This window comes from Protopterus annectens, chromosome 1.part2, assembly GCF_019279795.1.
Source record: "Protopterus annectens isolate FY-2018-M chromosome 1.part2, PAN1.0, whole genome shotgun sequence".
Classification (NCBI taxonomy): Eukaryota; Metazoa; Chordata; order Ceratodontiformes; family Protopteridae; genus Protopterus; species Protopterus annectens.
In genome coordinates this window covers 822,006,286-822,030,259 of record NC_056727.1, presented here as the reverse complement: position 1 = coordinate 822,030,259, position 23,974 = coordinate 822,006,286, and the positions used below count along the sequence as shown (strand labels likewise).

The following is a 23,974-nucleotide window of genomic DNA, read 5'->3' as shown; positions in this document are numbered from 1 at the left end:
GTGATCTTATTGCTCTTCTCCTCCCAGTACTTTGAGTATAGAATCGAATCTTGGTATTTTATTTTTGTTATTGTAATGTAGGTATGTGATAACATTTTTGACCTTTGAAGTAATGGGTTTATAATTTGTTGGTATAACTGCATTCCTTGACAATCTATTTTAACATTAGCTGCAGTTGTGTTGACTAAATACAGTATTTGCTTAATTATAATGTTATAGCTTTGACTTACTTCTAATCTCTGCCTTATGCATTCAATCAACAGTTTTTTAATTTGGTAAAAGTCCCAAACAGTACACTTTTTAATTAATGGGTATTTGTCTAGGTTTAACATAGTGTTGTTTAATTTGATATTTGGATTTAGGTGGATTGGTTGTCCCAGTAGCAGGGTAACTGTTAGATTAAGGGAAGTTATGAGCTTCTGAAATAGAAAGCTTTTTCTTATGATTAAGAGGTGGAGTTTTTTATATATGAACCTTAACTGTTTAGCTCTAAAATTTATTTTTTATTTTATTTATTTTACATTTGTTGCCCGGACTAGTCTAACTGGATATATGTCCATTTCCAGTAGAGGCCCGGGGAGATAAGCTCCAAAAGAATTTAGTAACAAAAAAAATGCTAGTATAATACATTAACAAAGGGAGGAAGCTCAATTACAAAACTATCTAACAAACTTATCACATATACAAAGAAAATCTCAACAAGACAAGGTCAGGTAAATAAAGAAACTCAATAAACATCTAAAATTAAGAAAATACCAACAGGATAGGTCAGTTAAACATAGCAAGTCTAAAGTTGTATATATTATAAAGGAGGATTGGAGTTAGTACTGAGAGACTAGCAGGTAAACAGAGCCCAGTAAATAAGGGAAGGTTAATCAGGTTTAGAACACGGGCAAAACCAGTGTGTTCTAAGGTAAGGTTTCACTTTATTTTTGAAAAGTGATAAAGAGGACAGTGATGCAAGTTCACTGGGAAGTAGGTTCCAAGATTTTCCAGCAGTATTATTTATTTATTTATTTATTTTTATTTTACATTTGTTGACCAGGCTAGTCTAACTGGATACATGTCCATTTTCAGTAGAGGCCCGGGGAGAAAAGCTCCAGACAAACATTATAAACATTAAAGATTAATAGTGGAATTACATTAGCAATTGTAAACATTGCAACCAAATCAGAGTATGGAGGGAAAAAAAATAAATTGATCAAAAAAAAATAATGTTTTTTTTTTTTTTGATGAAACTACTCTTAGTAAGATTAAGGGTAGTTTGTTAAAAAAAGGTATAATATACTTGTAAACATTGAAATTATATGCAAACCTTTGTAAACAGGAGGAAATAGGAAGGTTGAAGAAGAGTCACTGGCCATGTTGTTGGATTTACATATACTGACAAGTAGTTTATTTGATGAACGTAAGGTATTAAGATTGTTATAGGGGGTAACGAGGGTAGAATGGATTGGAGTATTGGTTGGTAGGTAAAGGATCTTGTGGGCAATGGTAAGTTGGTAAAATTTAAGCTGATTTTGTAGCTCAAGCCATCCTAGCTGTTTTAGATTAGTGCAGTGGTGAGTTCTAAAAGGATTTCCAGTAGCAAATTTGGCAATGTTGTTGAAGGAGGTTACCATTTTGTGGAGGTTATTTTTTCATAGATTAGTATATATAGGTGAGGCATAGAGGAATGTAGACATTAGATGAGTGTGGGCGATAGTTATTCTAGCAGCTGGAGTAAGGAAAGGTCTGATCCTATAGAGAGAGCCAAGTTTTCTATTTACAGTTTTAATTGTATTGTTGATATGGGTATCAAAGTTGAGATTGTTGTCAATTGTTACTCCAAGAAGTTTGGTAGTAGGGTCAGAAGATATTAGAGTACCATTATTAGATATGACTGTGAACTCTAATTGGGGAGGACTTACGCATGGGAGTAAAGAGCAAGAGTTTAGTTTTTTGGGGTTCAGAAGGAGGCAACATTGTGTAAACCATTGTTCTACTGTATTGAACACATTTTGGGTTAGGGACTGCAGTTCAGATGAAGATGTGGCTGAGCATATTAGTGTGGAATCGTCTGCATATTGTATACAAGTAGCCTGAGGAATTACTAAGTGAAGGTCATTAATGAAAAGTGAAAATAGGAGAGGTCCCAGTATGGAGCCTTGTGGGACACCAAGGGTAATGGGGAGGTGGGTGGATAGATTATTATCCCATAGCATTGCCTGTTGTCTATTTTCTAAGTAGGATTGGAACAATTTTATGGCCAGTGCATCTAGTGAAAGGGATTTGAGGATATTTATAAGTATCTGGTGGTTAGCCATATCAAATGCTTTTGAAAGATCAATAAATAGGGCAGAGGAAAGCCTGATGTTATTGCGGTTTTTGTTAATGGAGTCAGTAAAGGATAAGAAGGCAGTGGTAGTACTATGGAATGGTCTAAAGCCATGTTGACACTTGGAAAGTAGGTTATTTTGGATTACGTGGTCAAGTAGTTGACTATGGATGCATCTTTCCATAATTTTTGCCAAAGGTGAGAGTAAGTCTATTGGTCGGTAGTTAGAAAATTCATAAGAGTTCCCACCTTTATGTAGGGGGATAATGTGGGAGATTTTCCAGATAGTTGGGATTTGTCCTTCACTTATGGTTCTGTTAATCAGGATGGAGATGGGATAGGCTATGGCTTTGGCAGCTTTTTGCACATATTCTGCAGGTAGTTGATCAGCTGAGGGAGTGGATGGTTTAAGTTTTTGGATTAGGGTGAGAATTTATGATGTAGGTACCGGTTGCAAGAGAAAAGGAGGGGGAGGGCTAGTATTAGAGGTTGTGAGATTTGAGCTATCAGGTGATAGTTGATTTGCAAGTGTTTGAACAGCCACTGTGAAAAAGGTATTGAAGATATTGGCAGTTTGCTTAGGATTCTCATGGTTGGAGCTTTGGGGGGTTGGTGTAATGGATTGACCAGGGTGGAGTAGTTTGTTAATGGCTGCCCAAAACTTTTGTGGTTTCTTTTGGTGAGTTTGCTGGAGTTGTAAGTAAAAGTTCCTTTTGTCTGAGAGTATAGCTTTCTTTGTGTTATTTCTCAGCTGTCTAAAGTTTTGTTGATCTACAGGGTGTTTAGTGGTACATCATTTGGCCCAGACTTTATTTCTAAGTATGATTTTTTGCTTGGTTTCTCTAGAAAGGCATGGGGCAGGTTTAGTCCTAATTCTGATAGTTCGGGTTGGTGCATGGTGGTCAAGAATTGAAAGGAATTTAGAATTAAAGTGTCTTATGGCTTCCTCAAGAGGGAGGTATTTGATGGGAGACCAATCACATGTCCTAAGTTCTCTTTGGAAGAGATCAGGGTTAAAGTTTTTATTGGTTTGAGTTGTCTTGAAAGTGGTTGTGGAAGGTATATTGGTCTTATGCCTGATAATATAGGTGAGTGAGTGATCACTTACATCATCTGGGAGGGTCCCTACTTCATATGGATGGAGATTGTTTATGAGTATCCAGTCTAAGGTACTTTCTTTCTTACTAGGTTTATTTATTCTGGTAGGGAGGTGATGGTTTGAGAGAAACCAAATAGGTTGATATGGTTAGTAGGGTGTTCAGTGCTGCAAGACTTCCAATCAATATTAAAGTCACCTAAGACTATAGTTTCTTATGGAAGTTTTGAGATAGGCAGCAAAGGATATCTTCTAGGGTGTTGTTGTTATTGCCAGGAGGAAGATAAATACAGATGATAAATATGGATTTGCTTGTATTGAGCTGAAGTTTAGAAATTAGGATTTCAGCAGTCGTGTCTTGAGGTAGTTTGTACTCAGATATAGTGACTTGAAATTCTGCTTTATACAAGATAGCTACCGCACCTCCCTTTCTAGCTATACGGTCTTGTCTTATGATATTATATCCGTGTGGTATGACTTCATTGTCTTTATTCTTGGGTTTTAACCATGTTTCTGTCAAACATAGAATGTCAAAGGAGTGTACTTCTAAGAGAGCATGGAGGTGTGCAACTTTGTTATTTATACTATGTATGTTGAGGTGTGCTATAGAGAGTGAGGTAGGAGGTTTTAAGTTTTGTTGGGGGATTGAGGTTTTGGGGTTGAATGGTAGGAGTATTTGTTGGGCCTGGGTTTGGGTGAATATCTCCATCTTTTAATGAGTGGACTTGTATTCCATATCTTGGATTTGGGAATTTACTGAATAGGTTTAGAGACTTCCTAGTTTTTAGATAGATATACCTAATATAGGCTATTCTATGATATTTTGCTAGTAGGTAGTTGGATGTAGAAGTTATGTTTGCATGGATACTGGAGATAATTATTGATGGTGTAGCAGTTTGCTTATAGGAGTAGTGAAATTGTAAATGTAATGGGTGTTCATAGGAGGTAAGTAGGTAGGCTGCTGTAAGAGAGGGTAGACGTATGACTAGAAGTAGCAGTTTTAAGTATGCTGGTGTAGGGAGTTTAGACATTGGGATAATTTAGTTGCAAGGTGGAATGTAGGAGGTAAGAAAGAGTAATAAATGTGTGTGGAAAAAGGTGAGGGGGGTTATGGGGAAGTGGCAGTGAGTATTTAGAGAAAGAGTGAATAGTTGTTTTAGCCTTATACAGTTGATCCTTGAGGGTAGTTCACTAAGAATAGGGAGTGGTTAGCTTATGACTGGATACTAAGGGAAAGATGGTGTGGTTAAATAGTATAAGAGTAAGAGCACTGGGGGGTGGGTGGGAATTGTGGGTAGGGTAGGGGAGCGGCGTGAGCCCGCAGGGCGAATGAAGTGGGTAGAGACAAGTGAAGGAGCAGTTCAAGAAAAACAATCAGCAGAATGCTGACTACTGAAGGTAAGTTAGGTGAGGGTAAGTACAGAGATAAGTACTACAATGGTAGTGTAGTGTAGGAGGATAGGTAGGTGTTGACAGTAAAAATCCAGGGTAAAGTATGATAGTGTTTAGATCAAATAAAAGTCTTCAGAAATGTAATTCAGAGATAGTATAAGACAGTGGGATAAGCATGAGATAGGAAGGGTAGGAGAAGGGTGCTACCTAGTGGAGAGAATGTCTGTTTCAAGGCAATTCTATGTGATATCCCTTCAAATCAGATAATCCTAAACTACCTTGTTCTGTTGGAAGGTTCAACATGTCCCACTTAACTATTTCCCTCTTCCCCTCCCAAATAAATTCCTTTAACTCTTTATTAATTATTATCCCCAATTTCTCCTCTATTTATTAGAAATTTCCCTGACCTGTATATAAAACTTAAGAGACTAAAAACATTTTCACTGCTGTATCTTACTATCAATATTCATAAACAAGAGCTTCCAGTTAATCAGTTTTTGTATTATCTTTTGTTTAGTCTCTTCACGCACATCCTTTATCATCATCATCATCATCAACATCCACCTTTTTCCTATTTTCTACATGGGGTTGGGGTGTCATGTCAACTGTCACCATCTCTCTCTATTCAAAGCTACTCTCCTGTCTTCTTTGATATTCATGACTGACTGTCACAGGTCTTCTCTCACACAATCCATCCATGTCATTGCTGGATTCCCTTGTTTCCTCTTGCTTTCTTCCTGTCTGTCTCAAATCTTCTTCACCAGATTGCCTTTTGCTTTTCTGCACATGTGCCTGAAGGGTCTATATTAGAAGAATGAAATGATGAAAGAGCGAACACTCTTTTGTTGAATTGTAAAACTCGAAGTTTGAAAATAGAGAAGTTATGGAACATCAATTTTTTTCACAGGGAAAAAAGTTGCTGTTCCAAAAAAAAAATTAAGACAAAATAAAGTGGGGGGATTCGCACCCCACATCCCACGATCACCCCCATTACTTAAATATACCAACTCCGGGATAGCACCACAGTGGAGAAAACAGCAAAGTCCTGAGAATGGTCCAGTGATTTTTTTCCCTGAGAAAAAAATTTGCTGTTCCATAACTTCGCTGTTTTCATACTTCGGGTTTTATGTGTCGACGAACGAGTGTTCGCTCATTTGTCGCGTTACTCTTCTAATATAGACCAGTGCCTGAACCACCATAATCTGTTCTCTTTGACATTTGTTGCAATTGGAGCTACTTTAGTTTCTGTTTATTGTCCTCATTTCTTTGTCTGCCCACAGTGTACATCCTACCACCCATCTCAGACACTTCGTCTCCATCACATCTAGCTTCACTTGCTTAATCCCTTATTTTCTTTGCCAGTTGCTCTAAATATGAAGCAAATGACAAAGAGGGAAGAGTATACCCTGGCCTGGTTCCTCTCTTCAGTCACAAATTATCAGAGAGTATCCTTCCCACTTTAATTGTTGTCTCCTATCCTTTATATATCATCATAATTAACCTTATTATTGTATCAGGGTATGCAAATGCATCCATTGTACTACTAATAAGTCCCCAGCATACTGTGTTGAATACTTTCTCTGGATCAAGACCCACCAACAGCAACATTATTTTCTTATATTCTGCTTCCCTCTGGATCATCATTGTTCTGTTATTTGCAGAGAGAAGCACCAGTGTGGAAACACAGCAGTCACAGTTCAAAGTATCCACAGGTAAAATAGGCAGCAAACAGCAGGCAGCAGGTGAAATAATTCCAAGTATGGAAACACAGCAGTCACAATTTAGAATATCCAGAGGTAAAGTATGCAGCAAACAACAGACAGCAGGTAAAATAAATGCAAGTTTAATGCTTATATAAACAAAACTGGTAAGCGCTTTTGCTATGGGATCCAAGTTTCTGCAAACCCTAGTGAAACAACATTTTTACTAAACATTTGTATAACACTGTAATAATACACAGACCAATCAAAAACTAAAACTAATAAAACAATTAAATAGTTAAAGCTGAACTCAGTAAAAAGTGAACTCCAAAGCATAAATATAACACCATATAAAACCAAAAATCTTCTGTACAACTGGAAAGCATGTAATTCTTTTAATATCCAAAAACTTTACAAATGAGCGCTTTTGTCTGCTCAAGGCAGACTTCATCAGATAAAAAACTACTGGTGCATCAGGTATTTATATTAAAATCAACAAAATAAATCATTCAATTAACTACAGTCAATTAAAAACCTTAAAGTTGTATCTTCCCTCATTTTTTCCAAACGCTATACCTCACCAAAAAAAAAAAAAAAAGGCAAGACAAAGGAAATTTTATATCACCTTATAGCCAAAATAAATTTTAAAACAGAATTTTTAGTAAAAGTAAAATGAATTGAATAAAAAGAATAAAAATAATGTTTAGATTTCCAACCAACAATGTACATATTTTTAAATAATTGTGAATATTGTTTTTCCTATCTAAACAATAGTGTCCTAGTAAAAATGTATGACCTAAATGAATATAGTAGTTGTAGTAAAATATATATTTTTCGATGTGAAAGTGCAATAATACGAACCAATCTAGTACCTAAACCTGATATGGATGTATTTCTATCAAGTTGGTATAATCCAAATATCAAGTTAAAATATTATTATAATGAGGATGGCCTCAGACAGCTTCCGCTCTGCCCACCAGGCTAGCCTTTATGTTTATATATTCATTGAGACCAGGTCCAAAATTGTACCTTAGACTCAATTGCCATCTTATTTCCTTTTGTAATAAGAGGTTCTCACATCACCTCCCCTACTATTTCTATTGACCAGGTCATGAATGCCAAATTTAAAATATGGGGTAAAATTGCAGACCATGGTATGTTTGTAAAGGGCACTGGTTTCTTTCTTGATTCTGATGTCATTCTTGTGCTCATAAATTCTGTCCTTCAGTGCCCTCTCTGTTTTGCCCACATAGTAGGAAGGACAGTGAGTGCAGGTGGCCAAATAAACCAACATCCTGGTCTGACAATTACCCCTGCGAAATCTGACCTGGCTGCCCAGACCATTGTTCAAAATAATGTTGTCCGCTGGATTAATGTGTGAACACTGCCTACATCTACCACAAGGGTTGGTTCCCCTGTTGTTTCTCCATGATGCTACCCCTCTTTCCAAAATTTTCTTAAAATTCATACCTGCCTTGTGTATGAATAATGGTTTATTCCCAGCCAGTTCATAGATATCACTATTAGTTTTTAAAATTGACCAATTATTCTGCATTATTCTGATGAATTGTTCAGAAAAATTGTTGTGTTGAATTATACAAGCCCCTAAAAAATCCCTAGTATCTTCAATAACTTTTCCATTGGTTGTCAAGGTTTGGCCCAATAAAGGTTTGTATTTGCTGCCCCATCCTGTATACACTTCATTCAAAATCTCCCCTAACATTTCCTTCGGGTATCCCCTTTCAATGAATTTTTCTCCCAAAAAAATAAATTAATTCAGTAGATCGTCAAATTCTGATGTCATCCTAGCTACCCTCACAGCTTGCCCTTTGACAATACCTCTTTTTTGATGGTGAGGGTGCTGACTGTTATGATGTAGGTAGCTGTTGCACCATGTTTTCTTTCGAAAAATCTGTGAGTTGAAACCATCTCCCATTTTACTAAGTCTGATATCGAAATAACTAATACTTTTACTTTCCACCTGATGTGTAAAGGATAAAAAAGTAGTGGAATTATTGATGTATTCTATAAAACTCTCTAATTTTTCCTCTGTACCTTCCCAGATAACAAAGATGTCATCCAAAAACCTTAAATAAGTTTTTATATATCCTGCAAATTGGATTTGAAATATGTACCTGTTTTCCCATTCTAATAGGACAAGGTTTGCATAAATGGGGGCACAGGCCACCCCCATAGCAACCCCACTCACCTGTTTATAATGTTCACCCTCGAAGATGATGTAGTTGTTGTCCAGTACTACTTCCATCAATTCAAGGATCAATAATTTTTTGTCCGTGGGTAGATCCAAATGTTTGTCAATACTTTCCTCAAAATACTCAAAGCCTTCCTTTCTAGGAATGCAGGAAAAAAGGTCCTTTACATCAATTGTTATAAATTTACTTGTTTCAGACCATAGGTTATTATTAATTTTTCCTAAAAAATCCCATGAATCTTTCACTAAATGCTTTTATTTGACAACAATGTTTTTGACCATGTGGTCTATAAAGGCCGCCAAAGGATGTGTTTTAGATTTCCTTACTGAAACGATAGGTCTAAAGGGAGGTTTTATTATAGATTTGTGTATTTTCGGTATACCAAAAAACACAGGAATGGTGGGATGTGTTTGTCTCAAAAAATGGTAAATCTGATTGTCTATTCTGTTTTCAATGAGATATTCTTCCAATAAGGAATCTGTCCTCCTATATGCTAAATGAATCTCATTATATGAAACTGTACTGTAGGTGTTCTCATCTGCCAATATAATAGTTAAGGCATTATTGTAATCTTCCCTGTTGTACATAACAAGCCCCCCCACCCTTGTCAGGTTCCATAAATCTGATGTTTTCTTCCTTTCTTAAGTTATCTAATAATAACTCTTCTTCCCTTTTCAAATTGTGTTGTATCAAACCTTTCCCCTTGTAACCATACTTTTCATAAATCTCAGCTGTAACTATATTCTCAAAAGTATTAATAACAGGGTGAAGTGGAGGATTGAATGTACTACTTCTTGTCATCCCTTTACTAGTATCCACATTTTTACTATTAAAGTCATTCTTGTGAATCAATCTCAAATTCAGTTTTCTGAGGTACAACTTGAGTTCTATCAAAATATCTGCAAGGTCCCCTTGTCGAGATTTAACAAACTTAAACCCCTTGGAAAACAATTCAAAATGCTTTTTATCTAATTCCAGGTCAGTGTAATTGTAAATCTTATAACCCCTATATTCAAAAACAATGCCATTGACTCCCACATTTATGTTGTCTATCTGCCCCTTTTTCCCTTGTTTTTCCAACCAAAGTTGTTCCCAGGGAAATTCAGTGAGGGTCCAGGATCGGAGGGTACTCTGGCCCTGCTGGCCAGTCGTTTGGATCTCCTGGGACCTAAAAAAGAGTCATTAGGTTCACTGAATGAATCCAGTTCGTCTAAAGCCCTGTTATGATTTCCACTCCTCGCCCTGCCATCTCTCTGCTCCTTCCTTTCTGATTGTAAAAATCTGTCCGTGTTTGTTACCATGAAAGGGTCATGTGCAGTGTGGGGAGCCCTACCAACCCTATCGGAAAGCTTGTTGGCTGTATGAAAAGGTCTAGGGTAACTTTTTCCCTTTTTATATTGTTCCTTGTCCCTAAAGAATTTACTTTGTTTTCTCTCAAACACTTTACCAATTTTAATGTCAATTCTCTTCAAAACTCTATCGTACACACTTTGGTACTGTTCAAACAACAAATCCTTAATAATATCCCTATGGAGGTTGTTCAATTCACTTAACAAGGTGTTTAACTGTACCTCATTGTATTTGATTAACTTTAAAACTAAAGCAAACCCACAGTCATCAAAAAAAACCAACAAAAGACCTTTAAAACATTTTCGGAATATGTTATACCAAACGGGTATTTACAAATTCGTAGTCCCTGAGAGACTATTTTACTAGTGAGACATTGATGTAAGTAATTATTCTCTATTTGTAAATTTTTATATTTAAACAACAATTTTTCAAATACATATATCATGTCCTTCAAAGAGCCTACATTTTCTTCTTGATCGTTACTTCCTTTGTCATGCACAACTTCATCGTTAGTATTAAGGTAATTGTCAAATACAAAATTCTTGTCCATAATGTCCTTGAAACAAATGGGACGTGAATCGTTTTTACCACAGTCTTTACCACAGTCCACTTGTTGTAAATCAAGCACAGTTACTTGCTTTTGCGTTTTAGCCAAAATATTCAAAACAGTACCTGAGGAAGTAGAGGAAAGTTTGGTTTGCTTTGTAGACTACCCAGATTCAGTAAGGGTGACAGTTTCAGTTCCTTTCGGAGGTAATGGAGCGCCTTGGTTCGCTTTCCTGTTCCAAACCTGGTCTGCGCCTGTGTTCATCCTGTTTCCACCATAACTCTCGAAGGCCAAGCGTGGGGATGACATCACTGGGTGCGTCGGACCATTGGAAGAATGCTGACGACCGGCAATAGCTCCCTCTATAGACTCCCCTTGGCTGAACATTTCAATTAATCTGGTTAGGACTCCATGGAGAGAAGAGATATCTTCCCTTAGTTTGGAAACCTCTTGCTGGGTTTGAATCAAAGTGACGCTGTTCTCTAAAACATTGTCCATACCGTTATCAATACCTATTATGGTAGAATCCTTGAAGGATCCCTCCATGACAAAACACCAGTGACTCGAACCAGAAATTTAAATCTGTAATCGCAACAATGATCTTTCCAGCTAGTAACAGAACCAAAATAAAACTATACTCCAAAGCATAAATATAACACCATATAAAACGAAAAATCTTCTGTTCAACTGGAAAGCATGTAATTCTTTTAATATCCAAAAACTTTACAAATGAGCGCTTTCGTCTGCTCAAGGCAGACTTCATCAGATAAAAAAACACTGGTGCATCAGGTATTTATATTAAAATCAACAAAATAAATCATTCAATTAACTACAGTCAATTAAAAACCTTAAAGTTGTATCTTCCCTCATTTTTTCCAAATGCTATACCTCACCGAAAAAAAAAAAAAAAAGGCAAGACAAAGGAAATTTTATATCACCTTATAGCCAAAATAAATTTTAAAACAGAATTTTTAGTAAAAGTAAAATGAATTGAATAAAAAGAATAAAAATAAAATAAAAATAAAAAAAAAGCTGTCTAAAGTTTTGTTGATCTACAGGGTTTTTAGAGGTACATCATTTGGCCCAGACTTTATTTCTAAGTATGTTTTTTTGCTTGGTTTCTCTAGAAAGGCATGGGGCAGGTTTAGTCCTAATTCTGATAGTTTGGGTTGGTGCATGGTGGTCAAGAAATTAAAGGAATTTAGAATTAAAGTATCTTACGGCTTCCTCAAGAGGGAGGTATTTAATGGGAGACCAATCACATGTCCTAAGTTCTGTTTGGAAGAGATCAGGGTTAAAGTTTTTATTGGTTCGAGTTGTCTTGAAAGTGGTTGCGGAGGGTATATTGGTCTTATGCCTGATAATATAGGTGAGTGAGTGAGTGATCACTTACATCATCTGGGAGGGTCCCTACTTCATATGGATGGAGATTGTTTATGAGTATCCAATCTAAGGTACTTTCTTTCTTACTGGGTTTATTTATTCTGGTAGGGGAGGTGATGGTTTGAGAGAAACCAAATAGGTTGATATGGTTAGTAGGGTGTTCAGTGCTGCAAGACTTCCAATCAATATTAAAGTCACCTAAGACTATAGTTTCTTATGGAAGTTTTGAGATAGGCAGCAAAGGATATCTTCTAGGGTGTTGTTGTTATTGCCAGGAGAAAGATAAATACAGATGATAAATATGGATTTGCTTGTATTGAGCTGAAGTTTAGAAATTAGGATTTCAGCAGTCGTGTCTTAAGGTAGTTTGTACTCAGATACAGTGACTTGAAATTCTGCTTTATACAAGATAGCTACCGCACCTCCCTTTCTAGCTATACGGTCTTGTCTTATGATATTATATCCGTGTGGTATGACTTCATTGTCTTTAGTCTTGGGTTTTAACCATGTTTCTGTCAAACATAGAATGTCAAAGGAGTGTACTTCTGAGAGAGCATGGAGGTGTGCAACTTTGTTATTTATACTACGTATGTTGAAGTGTGCTATAGAGAGTGAGTTAGGAGGTTTTAAGTTTTGCTGGGGGATTGAGGTTTTGGGGTTGAATGGTAGGAATATTTGTTGGGCCTGGGTTTGGGTGAATATCTCCATCTTTTAATGAGTAGACTTGTATTCCATATCTTGGATTTGGGAATTTACTGAATAGGTTTAGAGACTTCCTAGCTTTTAGATAGATATACCTAATATGGGCTATTCTATGATATTTTGCTAGTAGGTAGTTGGATGTAGAAGTTATGTTTGCATGGATACTGGAGATAATTATTGATGGTGTAGCAGTTTGCTTATAGGAGTAGTGAAATTGTAAATGTAATGGGTGTTCATAGGAGGTAAGTAGGTAGGCTGCTGTAAGAGAGGGCAGAAGTATGACTAGAAGTAGCAGTTTTAAGTATGCTGGTGTAGGGAGTTTAGACATTTGGATAATTTAGTTGCAAGGTGGAATGTAGGAGGTAAGAAAGAGTAATAAGTGTGTGTGGAAAAAGGTGAGGGGGGTTATGGGGAAGTGGCAGTGAGTATTTAGAGAAAGAGTGAATAGTTGTTGTAGCCTTATACAGTTGATCCTTGAGGGTAGTTCACTAAGAATAGGGAGTGGTTAGCTAATGATTGGATACTAAGGGAAAGTTGGTGTGGTTAAATAGTATAAGAGTAAGAGCACTGGGGGTGGGTGGGAATTGGGGGTAGGGTAGGGGAGCGGATTGAGCCCGCAGGGCGAACGAAGCGGGTAGAGACAAGTGAAGGAGCAGTTCAAGAAAAACAATCAGCAGAATGCTGACTACTGAAGGTAAGTTAGGTGAGGGTAAGTACAGAGATAAGTACTACAATGGTAGAGTAGTGTAGGAGGATAGGTAGGTGTTGACAGTAAAAATCCAGGGTAAAGTATGATAGTGTTTAGATCAAATAAAAGTCTTCAGAAATGTAATTCAGAGATAGTATAAGACAGTGGGATAAGCATGAGATAGGAAGTGTAGGAGAAGGGTGCTACCTAGTGGAGAGAATGTCTGTTTCAAGGCAATTCTATGTGATATCCCTTCAAATCAGATAATCAAATAATATTAATTATTATCCCCAATGTTTCCTCTATTTATTAGACATTTCCCTGACCTGTATCTAAAACTAAAGAGACTAAAAACATTTTCACTGCTGTATCTTACTATCAATATTCATAAACAAGAGCTTCCAGTTAATCCGTTTTTGTATAATCTTTTGTTTAGTCTCTTCCCGCACATCCTTTATCATCATCATCATCATCAACATCCACCTTTTTCCTATTTTCTACATGGGGTTGGGGTGTCATGTCAACTGTCACCATCTCTCTCTATTCAAAGCTACTGTCCTGTCTTCTTTGATATTCATGACTGACTGTCACAGGTCTTCTCTCACACAATCCATCCATGTCATTGCTTGACTCCCTTGTTTCCTCTTGCTTTCTTCCTGTCTGTCTCAAATCTTCTTCACCAGATTGCCTTTTGCTTTTCTGCACATGTGCCTGAAGGGTCTATATTAGAAGAATGAAATGATGAAAGAGCGAACACTCTTTTGTTGAATTGTAAAACTCGAAGTTTGAAAATAGAGAAGTTATGGAACACCAATTTTTTTCACAGGGAAAAAAGTTGCTGTTCCAAAAAAAAAAATGAAGACAAAATAAAGTGGGGGGATTCGCACCCCACATCCCACGATCACCCCCCATTACTTAAATATACCAACTCCGGGATAGCACCACAGTGGAGAAAACAGCAAAGTCCCGAGAATGGTCCAGTGATTTTTTTCCCTGAGAAAAAAATTTGCTGTTCCATAACTTCGCTGTTTTCATACTTCAGGTTTTATGTGTCGATGAACGAGTGTTCGCTCATTTGTCGCTTTACTCTTCTAATATAGACCAGTGCCTGAACCACCATAATCTGTTCTCTTTGACATTTGTTGCAATTGGAGTTACTTTAGTTTCTGTTTATTGTCCTCATTTCTTTGTCTGCCCACAGTGTACATCCTACCACCCATCTCAGACACTTCGTCTCCATCACATCTAGCTTCACTTGCTTAATCCCTTATTTTCTTTGCCAGTTGCTCTAAATATAAAGCAAATGACAAAGAGGGAAGAGTATACCCTGGCCTGGTTCCTCTCTTCAGTCACAAATTATCAGAGAGTATCCTTCCCACTTTAATTGTTGTCTCCTATCCTTTATATATCATCATAATTAACCTTATTATTGTATCAGGGTATGCAAATGCATCCATTGCACTACTAATAAATCCCCAGCATACTGTGTTGAATACTTTCTCTGGATCAAGACCCACCAACAGAAACATTATTTTCTTATATTCTGCTTCCCTCTGGATCATCATTGTTCTGTTATTTGCAGAGAAAAGCACCAGTGTGGAAACACAGCAGTCACAGTTCAAAGTATCCACAGGTAAAATAGGCAGCAAACAGCAGGCAGCAGGTGAAATAATTCCAAGTATGGAAACACAGCAGTCACAATTTAGAATATCCAGAGGTAAAGTATGCAGCAAACAACAGACAGCAGGTAAAATAAATCCAAGTTTAATGCATATACAAACTGGTAAGCGCTTTTGCTATGGGATCCAAGTTTCTGCAAACCCTAGTGAAACAACATTTTTACTAAACATTTGTATAACACTGTAATAATACACAGACCAATCAAAAACTAAAACTAATAAAACAATTAAATAGTTAAAGCTGAACTCAGTAAAAAGTGAACCCAGCAAAAAGGAAGTAGACATTACTTTTTCATTTTCCTTCTAGTTTTTTTGTGTTTTATATTGTTCTATTAACGTTGTCAAATGTTTGCCTCCATTCCACAAAAATCATACTGATCCATATCTGTCAATTTCAGCAAATCCTTTGCCATTGTTTTAGGTAGTCTACATATAAACACTTATTGTCATGCTTTAAAATTGAAATGGCTTTACATGAAGTTGGGCCTGATAGGGCTTTATCCTCTTTGGATAAAGCAGACACCTCAGGTTTCTTCCAAGATGTTGGTGCTTCCTCTTCTTTGAAAATACTGTTAAAATATTCCGGATCTGTATCACTTTCTTCCCATCTTAGCTTCCGATCTTCCACATGAATACCACCTGTTCCTTGTGACCTTTCTGCAGATTGATTATACATCTCTGTTTTATCTCATCTTCTTCTTTCTTAACTATTAGTTGTTGAGACTCATATTTTTCTAACCTTGGCATAATTAAGTCTTCCACAAATATTTCCATTTGTTATCCTTCTTGATATCTGGATTCCTCTGTGTTTTACAAATGTTATAACATTTCATACATAGCTCTAATACCTGTGTAGGATTTCTTTTTATTTTCCTTGTTATGGGCTCCCCAAGTTTGGTGACAACCCTTTCTACTTTCTGTTGTCTAACTCATTGTATTAAATGTTTCCATGCTCTGGAGTTGTTACTAAGACATAATTGCTTAACAGCAATCTTTCTAAACTCATGCATATTATCCAAATACTATTATATTTTCTTTTCTTTAACACTCTAAAGTTGTGCCTCTTCTTCTGTGAGATCCCCCTTATCCTGCAGTAGTTTAATCTTTTTGTCAGTCCCTCTAAATTAATCCTAGTGCATATTAACCACATCTCTTTCTCTTTTATTTCTATCCTATTTTTAAACTCCATTTTCAATTTGTCCCACCCACTAGCTAACATGCCTGACTAAATTTCAATATTCTCTAATGCCTCAAATAATTCCCACTACCCATTCATTAAATTCCTCTCTTTTTTAACAGGTAGGTTGGAAAGCAACCAGTAACTCATTTATACTTCATTACCCTGCATTTTTACCTTAGTTTTTATCAATGCATGATCTGAAACAGTTACTGGAAGAGTGTAGAAATTTTCAATCAAGTGCACATTTTCCTGTGTAATATAACTTCTGTACAGTCTATTCCAGTTATTGTACCATCAGGAATTATATGCAAATTCTGCCCAAGTATCTGCTACTGAGTTCGCATCTTCCATACCAAATATTTTCATTACTTTATTCATAAATCAACATCCTTTGTTATATTTTCACTTCTGTGTCCCTCTGAAACATCCTCACTATTGCAAATTAAATGTCAGCACCCACCTGTTAGTAATATTTCATGCTGAAAGCTGATTATTTCTCCCCAATTTTCTTAAGTTCCACAATAGCAGCTGTTGGTAGAATATTAATATGTGCCAAAGTAATCCTTATCCCTTGCCAATAGTCCCTTACCACCACAAATCTGCCATTACTTTCTTTTTTCCCTCTTGTATCACTACTGGAGCCCATATAGTAATCAGGATTATTACTCCATTTTTCCTTTGTCCCTGATATTCTGCTGAATATCCACCCTAGAATCCTTTCTTTGTCAAATTGACATTCTCATTTATTTCCAAAAGTCATTTTCTGCAACATTGCTACTTGCACTCTGTATTTCTTAATACAGTTTAATGTTATTTCCTTTTTGCTTCTATCTCTAAGGCCATTTACATTCTAAGCTATTATGGATAGTGTATCCATTATGATAAAAAGCTGATGTTCCCACCTAATGTGGATGAATAACCTCCCCCTACACATTACCTCACTAGACTCCTTTCAACTTTTCAAAAAACAACTTCTATTACATCTTAACAACTTCTGGCTCTGCTCCTGTACCAATCCAGACTAAATGACTTCTTCGCTCTTCAGCCATACCTCCCTACGTAAAAATCACTATCTTTCCCTGCTATTTCAAATGACTAAATTACTGTACTGTTCTAAAAAAAAAAAAATATGAATATATAGCTTAGGCTATTTGTTTTTTACCTGGTTTTTTTTCGCTGTATTTTCTACTACACTAAAATGTATGCATTGTTGCTTAAATGTTTAACCTTGTTTTAATTGTGGAGCTTTTCTCCCCGGGCCTCCACTGAAAATGGAAATTATCCAGCTGGACTAGCCCGGTCAACAAATGTAAAATAAAATAAATAAATAAATAAATAAATAATGTGCTTGAAAGTTTTTTGAATGTGTATTTCTAACCTTTGCCTTACATACACCTATTTTATGTCAGGCTTATCAGTTATTTCTTCTCATCTTCATTTGAACCTATGTCACATATTTCAAGCTTTTGTTTTGTTTTAATGGAACCCCACAAACAAACAATCAACTAAATAAATATCCAATACACCCCATCCTCTTTTAACTTAGAACAAACACACAATGTGCATCTTCAAAAAATGAAGTTTATTCCTCCAGATAAGAATAATTGCACCAAATTAACAGTTGCACCCACAGCAATTTCCTAACCTAAAATTAAGGTTACCCATGCTAAAGCATGTGTTATAGCATGTGTTCTCACTTAAACTGATTGGTGTCACTTCTTTTCTTGTCTCTGTTCTCCTCCCAGATGTGAAAAATAGCTTGTATGCTTTAGGAAAACATAAACCTTTAGCCATAAGAAAAAAAAAAACACTGGCTATCTTTAAATTAATCTAAATTGTACATCTTTATAGTAAATGCATTAAAATATTCAAGCTGCTAGGAAGGCTACCATCACTTATTCACTCCCCATAATTTCCAACTTTATTTTTTACTGAACTGCTTGCCATTGTTCCTGTAAATGTTGCATTTCCCCTCAGCACAGAATGCTCAAAACTCTCAAGATTAATTCATAGCACCCGTAAACAGCAGTGAGAAAAAAATAGCATCTCTGCAGATGCATAAAAAATATTTGTAAATTTCACTCAAAACAGAATATACAGCTGCCTTCATTTGTAGACATCTAGACTCCTTTTGAGAACATCTCTTTAACACATAAGAGTCTCCCCAGATTTAAAATACCCTTGATGGACACTATACAAAACTGCTTTACTGTATAACATGCAGTATAGATCATGAATATTTTATACAAATACTAATAAGAACATTTTTTTACCTACAGTTATTGTTTTTTTTTTCCATTTAGTGTCCTTCTAAACTTTAATGACATGAAATGGGGTATGTGCTTTACAGTCCATCCACAATTTTAACAAAGTCTTTCTTGGCCACTTCTTCTTGGAAAGCCACATGTCACAAATGTGACTAATACTTTATAGTCTCCCAATTGTTCACTAATTTTGGTGTTACTGGTCTTCATCCTATTCATCTTCATCTCCCAACACCAGACTCTGGTTCAAGTCCAAGGTACTCTTGATTCTTCTAGTTATCTCTTGTACTTTCTTTCTTTTTCTGTCTCTCTTGTATTTTAATTTGGAACATTGGAAAACTTCAGTCATTGGCAAAGTAACTTTATGAGCTTTATTGTCAGAAAAATGAGAAACAGAATCCCCTTCTGTTTGCTGGCTCGCTTTATTTTGAAATAACTTTTTTATTTCTTCCTTAGCCTGATTTGTGTCCAAAACTGCCTTTGATCCTCTAGGAATTTTTTTTTCTGAAGACAGGTGGGTGCAATAGCTTGAATCTTATACCTGTCTCTTGACATTCCCTGATTGTTGGGATAAAGTTGCTTCTCTTCCACCATGTGTGGTGAGTCTGCCAGTGTTTTTTTCCATTGTTTCCTTGTTTCTCTGGAGACTCGAAGAGTGTTGCTGGTTTTTTTCTGGCTGTTCTCTTCCACCATGTGTACAGTGAATAATCATTTCCACAAACACTCTGCCGTCTCCAGTTTGTAGTACTTTTCCCTTCTGCCACAGTTCTTTCCAGATCAACTTTTCTGCAGGTATGAGTCTATCTTTACTAATACAGATCTTGTCTGGTTTCTCATGCCTAGATATGGAGCAAACACTTAATGTACACTTTCACTTCAAAAATCTTGCTGTGGAAAACCAGTCCAGTTGCTTATTTGTTCTTTGATAAAATTATTTGTCTGTTCCTTCCAATTTCTCAGGTACAGCAGAAAATCTCAGGTTTATGTGTGCACACCGTATTCTAAACTATATCATTTTCTGAAACAGCTGTTCTTGAGAGACCTCATAGTCAGCCAGAATTTTCTTCATTTCAGAATTTGATTTTTTGCAATTGTATTGGTTCTTCTGAATATGTATTTTAAGTGTCTTCTATTTTTTTTTTGGCATTTTGTTATTTGAGTCAATATATTCCCTCAATGTTTCATTTATTTTAATCACCTCTGAATACATTTGGTTTATTTCTTTCCTGTAAATTACTGGAAGCCATGTCTTGTACCAAAACTGAAGCTTGAACTTTTTTTTGCTGAACAGCTGCAGGGTGCTTCCCAGCTAGTGTTTTATCCTCACCTTTTCTGGTTGATTGTCTTTCAGGTTGTCTAAATTCCTTCTTTGCTGGCATCCAGGCAGTGTACTTGCTAGCTAGTAACTGAATTTTACCCAAGTTGACAATATCACTGACTGTTATTTCTCAGTTTCTATTTTTACACTGGGAGAGCTGAAATTAAGCTTTTGATCAGTGTGCATCTATCTTGGAAGTCTGAAACGTTTTAAATTGTAGTGGCACCAACTAAACTAAATAGAAATTTTTTAAAGAAGCTTAAATAATTTACAGATGTTTGTAATTCCAAAGCTTTTAGTATTTACAGAAAGTTCAGAAAGAATAACAGAAACTAAGTAATAAATATTCTGCTGTTTTGGAACCGAGGGGTAATGTCTTAAGTGCAACCCAGGTAAACTGAGTTTTTCTAATGGCTCAGGTCTTTTCGAAGCAAGAAGAGTGAGGAGGTGAATGATATGGCTTAGGCCTGATCAACTTTCTATGGGTGAGAGTAAGAGCATCTGCTTGTATGCACACTATCTACTTTAGAATTCCCAGTGGAAATGGGTGGCATCTGCTTGTATGCACACTATCTACTTTAGAATTCCCAGTGGAAATGGGTAGCATCTGCTTGTATGCACACTTTCTACTTTAGAATTCCCAGTGGAAATGGGTAGCATCTGCTTGTATGCACACTATCTACTTTAGAATTCCCAGTGGACATGGGTGGCATCTGCTTGTATGCACACTATCTACTTTAGAATTCCCAGTAGAAATGGGGAGTCACACAGAGGTGCTTGTCTACAAGGGGGAGCAGGCTCAACTAATCATGTCATAAAGAAATGCAACATGCATTGCAAAATGTCACTGTGTACCAACCTGTTGGATACTAATAAGCGTGCACAAAGAGTCCCATAGAAAACCCCTGATCCTCTTCAGATTGATAGCATTGCTCTTGATACACTCGACCTTCACTCCCAAATTGGCTGTAGAATGAATAGATCAGTGGCATGGCAGGTGGTAAGTTTGATCATTACAGGAAATTGGAGCAAAAATAAATCAATACATGCAAAAACAGATTAAATTAGTATATAAAAACATTTCAGATTACATAGTTTGATTATATGGATTGGCTAAACAGTGTCAATTTACTGCAGAGTTTATCAGATGTCTTAAAAGCTTAATTTACATGGTGTTTAAAGTGCATTCTGTATCTACATAAAGCACTTTGTTTCCAAAGAAAAAAATAACACTTAAACAAGATGCTATTACTGCCAGTGGGAGGATGAAGTGCACAAGCATATAGGAATGAGATTTGCCCATGGGCTGCTGTGCAGTAGGAGGGAATCTAGCACCTACTTCACTTCAAACATCCCTCTTGAAGATGTATAATGTATAGATGAGGTCACACCATATAAATACATGAGACTACTTCAGAAGCCTGAAAAAACAAAAGACTGAATCCCCTGATGGAATTTGCCCCTTCTCCACTGTTGTGCGATCTTGGAGTTGGTATATATAGTTAGCAGGGGTTGTGAGTGGCAAGCCCCCCACAAGAGGGGTGCAGGAGAGTTTGCCCCCTGCATTAAAAATGTGTTCAGTATTTTGAATTTTCAGTCTTTTGTTTTTTTAGTCTTCTAAAGTAGACCAAAAATATGTACATATCAGGCATGCAGATAAAAATACAAATTATTTAACTTTATTGCAAGCAGTAAATGTCTATGTACTTTATGCTATATCTGACGTTTATATTGTCTGACTTACTTGAGCACTGTTGCAGTAGTCCAGCAACTGTGCATGGCGCCAATTACTAAAATTTGACAACTGACCTGCGATACCAGAATGGTAATCCTATGTAAAACCTTGAGTTCCACAGTGACATCTCAGTTTTATGAGTAAGAAAACACAAAGAAAAATAAATAGTGGAAACCCAATGTTAAGTCAGTCACCAGCACCAACCTTGTGGGGGGTGGGCATATCTGTCAGCTCTGTGTATTAGCATACACAACTTACATGGAAAACCTCCACCACTCAAATGGTAAGAATAAAAAAGGTGGCAGATTGTAAACCATACAGCCGGGTAGTTGGCTTACAGGAGACAGGGGTTTGATGTAAGTTCACACTGAAAACCACAGCAAGAGTAATCCCTGTGCAGTTTTAAGCATAGTTTAGACAACTGGATTGTTCCCATAAAATACATTTCTGGACTTGCAGGTTTTGCCTTGTCCAAAAAGATTGGTAGAGCCTGAAGATGGTTATTGGCAAGGCACACATGGGCGCCAGTCAAATAGGATTGTATTTATTATGATTCCTATGATTCATGGTGCAGATAGCAGGATGCCATACCATAACAGTGGTCAGTGCTCCAAAAGATTGCCTGCCAAGGGATCCTTGGACAAAATGAGTTAAGGCAACAATGCAGATGTCATTGTATATTCTTTTACAGCATTAAATGAATCTACCATTTTACTGCACTGATCTAACCTTTATACTAAATTAGACTAGACATTTTACATGTTGAACTTTAATACTGCTCCAAGTTAACTGCAGATATAGTTGGTAAAAGTTGCAGAAATGGTAAATAATTGCTGGATTCTAGATTGTTTATTGGTATCTCATACTTAAATTTGTGTTTGGATAGAGACATGGAAGAAAAAACAGAAGATGATACCATCCACATGGGAAATGCGATCATGACATTTTATGCTGCTTTAATTGATCTGCTGGGTCGCTGTGCTCCTGAAATGCATGTAAGTTCATTTTTATTTTATGAAAAGGACTAGTTTTGTATGATTTCTCATGTAGTAATATATCATGGTTAAACTATACCTCTTAACTGCCCAGACCATGGTTAAACCACACCTCTTAACTGCCCAGAGTTTTGCAGAATGTCCAGATTTTTGGCTTACGTTTTTGGTCTGTTTCTCCAAAAATGCTTTGTTTTCTGGCAAATCATTCAGAATTTATGTCACTAAATAATGATGGACATTTGAGTTTTAGACTTCACAACCTTTAGAAAAAGCATGTTGTTGCAAAACACGTTATTCTGTCAACTTTTTAACTTTATAGGAACAGTATTTAAAAATTGATTCTATTTTTGGACCTTTATCCCCCACCATGTAATTTTTGGCTTTGTCCAAAATCCGTGCACTAAGAGGGTGATAGATATGAACATTGTGTAGTGCTTTTCTGGGTGAAGTAATTAGCCTATTAAATTTTATAAATAAATGAATAATACTATTGCCATGGGGTGTGTGCTTAGTGGGTAATATGAATTATAGCATTGGTTGTTGTGTCTTTTGGCTTTTCCCAGTTAGGGGTCACCACAGCGAAACTCCGGTCCGCTAATGATTGGCAGTAGATTTTTACATGCTGAGTTGCCGGCCCTGACGCACAACCTTCAACGAAGGTACGCCCATTCATGCATGTCTCCACACAGAAGATGCTCTAGCTGAGAATCGAATGGGACAACATCTTACTGTGAGGCGACAACACTACAAATTTTGCAATATTTCAGCTTTAATAAATGTTACTGTATTGTGGACATGTTTGCTATAACTGTAGTTGTAGTGGTTGAATTTCAGTAGCAGTATTAATTCCATTTTGCTGTATGGGCATTGACAGAAACTGTCTTTGACAGTAAGTGTTGTAACATATGTCACACTCAAGACTGACACATCACATCACTTATTTACAATTTAGTAGTTTTTTTTCTAAGCATAAGATCTGTGGGACACTTGTCCATTCATTCCACATAACTCATGGCCTGTATGTTCAAGCATCATAACCTGTGCAGCTCAAGTTCCTTTACCCCAAGAAATATACAACGGGGAGTAGAAACAGATATGTATATTGAAGTTTATTGTTGTAGCAAGTTCCAGAAAAGGGGAGGGAAAGAGGAACAAAGGGAATTTTATCTGTTATAGGATACCACATCTAAGACTGGGCTTAAAACAATATTTTCCCTTTCTTATCAAGGAAGATCCAATAAAAGAAGAAATGTATAGCAATGAACCAGAAAAATAATTGTCAACCAGAACAAGACTGCAGAAACAGGCACTACTCAGACAATGGATTGTTAAAAGTTGTTATAACCCTGGGTAAAATATTCAGTATAGGCTCCAGTGTCTGGTGGCATATAGATGAATGACAGGCAAATTAGTCA

The 23,974-nt window shown here is 36.5% G+C and overlaps 1 protein-coding gene across 1 annotated transcript in view; it reads left to right on the top strand.

Annotated features, from left to right (window-relative positions):
* The window catches only part of RYR2 (ryanodine receptor 2), a 6,224,161-nt gene that overhangs the window by 3,613,967 nt on the left and 2,586,220 nt on the right, over positions 1 to 23,974 (top strand). The window contains exon 47 of the mRNA XM_044059048.1: positions 22,451 to 22,559. Within this exon, the coding sequence (XP_043914983.1) occupies positions 22,451 to 22,559 (109 nt within the window). The remainder of the gene's footprint in view (positions 1 to 22,450; positions 22,560 to 23,974) is intronic.